At 26.6% G+C, this 6,794-nt stretch overlaps 1 protein-coding gene across 3 annotated transcripts; it reads right to left on the reverse strand.

Moving 5' to 3' along the window:
* Positions 1-592: 592 nt before the first annotated feature.
* LOC100575276 lies at positions 593-6,788 on the reverse strand. 3 transcript variants are annotated; one of them, XM_029492283.1, is made up of 13 exons: positions 6,739-6,788; positions 6,487-6,555; positions 6,316-6,423; positions 6,064-6,132; positions 5,893-6,000; positions 4,345-4,882; positions 2,883-3,105; positions 2,523-2,783; positions 2,062-2,436; positions 1,365-1,889; positions 1,170-1,264; positions 815-1,014; positions 593-753 (listed from the first exon to the last, which is right to left on the reverse strand). In XM_029492283.1, the coding sequence occupies exons 1-13, from the start codon at positions 6,765-6,767 to the stop codon at positions 606-608; spliced, it is 2,748 nt and encodes a 915-aa protein (XP_029348143.1). In that variant the 5' UTR covers positions 6,768-6,788; the 3' UTR covers positions 593-605. The 3 variants fall into 3 exon arrangements, with proteins under 3 accessions (XP_029348143.1, XP_029348145.1, XP_029348146.1); XM_029492285.1 differs by lacking the exon at positions 6,487-6,555; XM_029492286.1 differs by lacking the exons at positions 5,893-6,000; positions 6,064-6,132; positions 6,316-6,423; positions 6,487-6,555.
* Positions 6,789-6,794: the final 6 nt, after the last annotated feature.

Consider the following 6,794-nt stretch of genomic DNA (forward strand, 5'->3'; position numbering starts at 1 on the left):
GTTCGTCTAAGACGTTTCGCGTCATTAAGAAATGCCGCCGTATTATTTTAAATGTCCGCGCGTACCTACCCATAATCTACTGATTATAATTTAAGTCACTGCTTACCTAAATATATGTATCATTGTATAGATCGTAGATACTGTATTATAACATAGCTTGATTTGTATTTATCGAATTATTACTTATTCAATTACAATTAAATAAAAACTACAATATTACCTATTGCCGGTTGGTAATCATATATTATGTCAATTCTTTTTGAATAGACACATATTACTTTTTATTTTAAAAAAATCAAATATATTGGTAGGTATAATTAATTAAAACTATATTTATAATATTAAACCTTACAAATGTAAATTTAAAATAATATATTTTTAATATTTAATTATAAATACCTAAACCTATAATATGTCTAATAATGTTTACATTTATTATGTAACGAAATTTATAAATATTACATTTTTTATATGAAAATAATACTTCAATGTATACTAAAAATTTAAACAAAATTCCAAGTAGGTAGGTATAAATAAATAATAAATACTTATAAATATAATATAATATTGTAATATACAAATATATTATAGGTACACAATGTGGGTCATTTGTTACCCAATTTATTAATTTTCATTTTTTTATGATTGTCTATATTTTCTTTTATGTGCGCAGGTTCATATATGTCGCTTTTCATCAATCTTTTATAATATTGAGGGTCGATAATTTCCCGAAGTAAACATTCTTCGTAAAATCTATAGAACAAACATTTTAGCAGTTAGCCTAAAATAATAAAACCAATTTAAAAATACAGACAATTTTAATTTTTTCTCCATAGTTTTACTCCAAAAAACGTCATCATAATGAATAATTTCTAAATGTGTCCATTCCGGTGTATAAATAAAAAAATAACATTTATGACGTTCTGTGATGTGCATTTGGCCCTGTATTTGAAAATAATAGTGATGGTCTTTCCTTAATTGATACACACCGTTTTTTTCACTTATGTATGGGAGCTACAAAAATATATTAAGTAATTAGTTTAATTATTATTCGATATTTAATATTCACACAATTTCCAAGGCAAATATTCATACAAACTGTTAATTTGTATTTTGTACTTAGCAATTAGTATATTATACCAACAACAATTATTTTTAAAGTCTTTTACCTTTTTTTCTTGTAAAGCTTGCTCCAAAGTGTCACTGTCTTTTACCGAATAAGGACATTTTATTTCGGTAATTGAGTTGCTCCCAATTAAACCATCTATAATAATAGTATATTGATACATAAAAAAACATATTTTATTGTATGAATAAAATAATATTTATATAAAGCCTGTTAACGCTGGTAGAATATTATATACCTGGTGTTGCTGCCAAATATGGTATGAACTTATCAATAAATAGGCCACATTTCTGAACTTTACTGCTTATTTTAAATTCTAGGCATTTGAGTGCAGTCTCTTCAGTCTGTTTTCCATAATTTAGTGAACTTGAAGTAGGGCTACTGTATAAAATATCATAAACCGTGGATTTGCATGATGTTTGAGGACGCATTTTGCAAATTCGACCAAAATTTGATGCGGTTAATCTATTTCTCCTCTCAACAAACCACCTTTGACTATTCGCTTGTTGCATTGTTTCACGTTCCAATATATGTCTAGCTGTCTCTGTCATAGTCAATGATAAAATAAAATCTTCCTTCTTTTTTTTTATTACAGTATCTGGCAATATGTCTAATAAGGGTTCAGCCAAACCATAAAATTCGTCAGGTCCCTGAGAACTTTTTTTTTTAAAGTATTTTCCTGATGATTTAAAAAGTGATCTTCGCATTTTTAAATTTCTTCTTTTGTCAGAAGTATATTTAAGAAATTTTTTCGCTATACTTCCTAAAAAAAAAAATTATATTATATTAATAGATAAAGCCGCGATTTTTTTTCTATAATTTATTTCATTTTAAATAACAATCGCCCAATTATATACCTATATTATTTTATACTATAATAATAAATTATTCACTAATGTAGGTAATAAAGAAATGTTAAATGTTGTATGTTTAACCTGGACTTTTGTTTGTGATTTTTTTATGCATCGTACGAATAAAATTTCCTTTAGAATTAAATGATACTATTGCTGCTTGAATTCTTATGTTGTAGGATTGCTTTTGGGTAAAATTTATCCTCTTGCCTGCTATATGTTTATTTATGATGCTGTTTAGTTGTTCGCAATAGTTATTATCAACGTCAAGAATAAGACTTTTTGAATTGTCAGCTACACGACGTAAAACAAACTTCACATCGTTCATTAGGCCACATTTGTTAATTTCAGATACCAAGTCGTTCTCATTTAATTTTGGTCCTGAACAAAAATAACTTTCGCATTTGAGATGGTGGCCGAAAATATGATAAGGTCCATTTAATATATCGTTCCGTAAACCTAACCAAAAATAATTATTTTTTACAATTATTTTAGAATACCTACATTTATACGAAGGAATCTAAATAAAAATTAAACCTTTTTACCTTCGATTTTTTCTTGCATAGTATCATCCAAATTTTTTCTGTGATTTATCGCTTTGGTTACAGCCGTTCGAAATCTCAATATATTTCTACTTATAAATTTTCTCAAATAACAAGGATAATCCGTTTTTTTGGTAAGACCCATAAGCTTTTGGCCATAATTTCGAAGAATGTGGTTTCGGCATTCAATTTTTTCAACTAATAACATCGGACCATATGGCATCACTTCGTTTAATTTTTTTGTTACACTACTATCGCCATCCCCTATAGAGTATGATACAATTATGAATTACTATAATAGGAATCTGATTTTTTTTTATATACATAATAATTTATAGTAGGTACTAAGTAGTAAGTACTAACCGATCAATTTGTTGTACTTTAGGCCATGGATTGAAATACTAGACAAAAATCCTTCTATAATTGCATCAGCCTCGATACTTGTAGCACCTTTTGACCAATTTAAAAAACACTCGTGAGTGTTCGGTGACTTATCAAGTACTTTGGCTCTCTCGCATATAACACAGTAGCGGTTACGAATTCCCACAAACAATATTTTTTTGGTTCGATATCCGATGATTGTAGCCTATAATTAAAATTTTTTATTTAGTAAAATATTAATTATTATTATTATTATTTATTTGTTTATTTTTTATAATTTACTTTATAATTAAGTATAATTAAGTATAGGTAATGAGAATATGAGATTATAACATAATAATAAAATACAACCAATACAATTATTAATATTAATCTATATATATAAGAATCTAACTGGATTTCGGAGACGAAGGAAACCGGTTTGTTTGTTAAATTATTATACCTTATCTCTATTCTATAATAAAAAGAGTAAAATTTACCACTCCAGTGGTTCAATTCAAAATGTAGGATATATAATTTTCAGAAATTAGCAATAACAACAACTACAATATGTAATTATATTATATTATTTGTATAGCCAAAAAATAGTCATATGTTTTTTAATTAAATTATATAAAATAATTTCTTCCGGAGGAAGGTCGGGCAGCTAGGTAGTCTTATATATAACAATATATGATCGTAAATCGTTATTCTATGCGTGAATTTTTGATTTTTAATTACAACTTTAGACGCTTGTAAATTTTTTTAAATAATTGACTTACTTATAGACAACCTTGTATTAAATTTCCAGTTCTTAGGTATAAATACAAAAAAAAATATAAATTTTGTACTACTTACAAAATAATTTGCAAATATTCGTGATTTTGAAGAATTTCGTCAATATTTATACTTCAAACGCTTATAAAACAAATTTTTTCCTATGTATTTTAATAATGTTTGAATCACTCATAGATCAACTTATGTAAAACCTTCTATTTTCAAGTATTTTGACTCAGCCAAAAAAAAAAATAAATTAACATTAAATTTATAAAAAAAAAACAAAAAAAATCGAATAAATCAAATGCCTGCAGTAATTAGCACGAAAAGTAAGCATAACATAGCTGAAAAGTGAACGAAATATTTTGAAATAAAATGTATGTAAAGAAAATGTCACTTTAAACAACTAATGGAAGTTTCGAGTTTTTACAATTTATACTTTTTGTATAAAAAAAAATATCAAAAATCATTTGAGGCTAAATCGTTATTTTACGTGGTTTCGTAAAAATTTAAATTTCAAACGCTCATAAAAAATGTCGGTTTTAGTGCAAGTTTTTTTACAGTTATTTGAAGAAAAACGTATTTAAGAACTTTGTGGTAAATTTTCTAACCTAAGGTGTAAATACTAAAATTTTGTGAATTTTTAACAACAAAATACTACGAATACATTATTTATTTTATTTCTTACCGCTCCTGATAATGCGTCGTACTTCGTTTTGTAGCTTCTTTTACTCCACTGTCCATCAGCTATGACTGGACACATTGGAGTGCCATCCTCATCTATATCACCTAACTCTAATGCCAATCTTTTCTCTTCCATACCGGCTAATCTCATTTCATCCCATGCACTACTTTTTATATCTGCGCCTACTATAGTGTTATATTTCAGATATATTTTAGCAGTCATACATGGTATGTCGATAGAAGCTGTAAGTTCGGCTAGTTGGGTGAATCCTATGCCAATTGCAATAGTGCCATTTACTACCGCTTTGTTGATAGGAATTATCTCAGGATCTCGTTTTTCCGACGTAATAACGGTTTTCATATTACACATTCTACATTGAAATTTCCAACTACACTCAAAACCTTTGGTTGACTCACTTATAAAATCTACATCCATAAATGAACAACCCAGACCAGGCGTATGCTGTTTAGAATTCTGAATTTGGTAAAATACATGAGACATATCCACAATGCGGCGCCCTTTGAAATGAATTGTCAAATCACTGAATAAAACACATAAACAGGATAAATCATTGAATACGAAGAAAAACGATTCTGAACGGAGATGATTTTGTCCGTTGCTATTTATTTGGTAATTTTTTTTATTTTATCATGTACTAGAAAAATTTAGAATTTACTGAGGAATGAAGAACATAAGATAAAATACAGGCATATCAATCCTTAGCTATAAAAGTTGAACATTTTATAAATTTTTAACTAGAAAATAATTATTAAATTTTAAATGTGATACATTTTGTCAAAATTCGAACTTTCAATGCTTATAAAAAAAATTGTGCCTATGTATTTTTAATATTTTTCAACTGTTATTGTAACGTTATATCAAGAGCCTTGCATTAAATTTTCACGCTTTTTTACCCAACAAATAACATTTAATTGACCATTATAGAAAAAAAAAACTAAAAAAATTGAAAACTGACAATGCCCGTGAACAGCTCAAAATAAGTCAAAATATTTAGAAAATGTTATGGTGTATAGAAAATGCTACTATAAAGTACCTATAAACATTCAGTCAAAATTTCATGTACCTACGGTCATTTGTTTTAGAGTTGCATCAAAAACCAAAATCGATTTTCTCGAAAACAGATTTTGCGTAAACATTTGTTTTTCCATTTTTTTTGTTTTTCACGGCACTTTTGAAAACTACTGGTAAATTTTAACTTTTGACGACTCAAAGTACAAACTAGATTCACTTTCCTATCAGAAAAGATACTTTTGAAGAAAATCTAAGCATTTTTACTGTCCTAAAAGATGATGACAGGCACAAAAAAAAAAAATTAAAAAAAACACACATATTGTAAAATCAGTACATTCAAATCGCTCCGCTCAGAATCTAAAAATAACACACATCATTGTAAATTCAATACATTCATCACTCCGTTCAGAATCTAAAATCAATTTTGTCAAAAACTTATTTTTGTGGACAAAATATACACAGCAAATATAAAAAATATACACAAATATACACAGTATATATTATATTTTACAGACTTACGACTCTATACTATCATTTGAAGTTTCTATCACATGATTTTCTATTGTTGAATGATCAATATTAGTGAGATCTGTCATCATGAAATTATTTTCGGTAACTGATTGAATCCTGTGATTTAATGTAATATTATATTTAAAATAATATTTAAAAAAAATAATAGTTATAACTTACGGGCTTATACATTTGTCTAAAATATCAATAGAATTGGAGGGTACATCAAGTTCTAATATTACAGCATTACTATAAGTACATCACAAATCATAATATATAATAATTATTATTAGTAGATATATAGTTGAATCTATGATTATTGATTATTTCATCTAAAAAACATTTCAGCACCTCTTCAAAAAATTTTTTTTGTGGGGAATGATAAACAAATATAGACATAGTACTCGTATATAATATATTTTACAGACTTACGACTCTATACTATCATTTGAAGTTTCTATCACATGATTTTCTATTGTTGAATGATCAATATTAGTGAGATCTGTCATCATGAAATTATTTTCGGTAACTGATTGAATCCTGTGATTTAATGTAATATTATATTTAAAATAATATTTAAAAAAAATAATAGTTATAACTTACGGGCTTATACATTTGTCTAAAATATCAATAGAATTGGAGGGTACATCAAGTTCTAATATTACAGCATTACTATAAGTACATCACAAATCATAATATATAATAATTATTATTAGTAGATATATAGTTGAATCTATGATTATTGATTATTTCATCTAAAAAACATTTCAGCACCTCTTCAAAAAATTTTTTTTGTGGGGAATGATAAACAAATATAGACATAGTACTCGTATATAATATATTTTACAGACTTACGACTCTATACTATCATTTGAAGTTTCCATCTCATGATTTTCTATTGTTGAATGATC

The sequence above is a fragment of the Acyrthosiphon pisum genome, unplaced genomic scaffold (assembly GCF_005508785.2).
Source record: "Acyrthosiphon pisum isolate AL4f unplaced genomic scaffold, pea_aphid_22Mar2018_4r6ur Scaffold_21156;HRSCAF=23181, whole genome shotgun sequence".
Lineage (NCBI taxonomy): Eukaryota > Metazoa > Arthropoda > Insecta > Hemiptera > Aphididae > Acyrthosiphon > Acyrthosiphon pisum.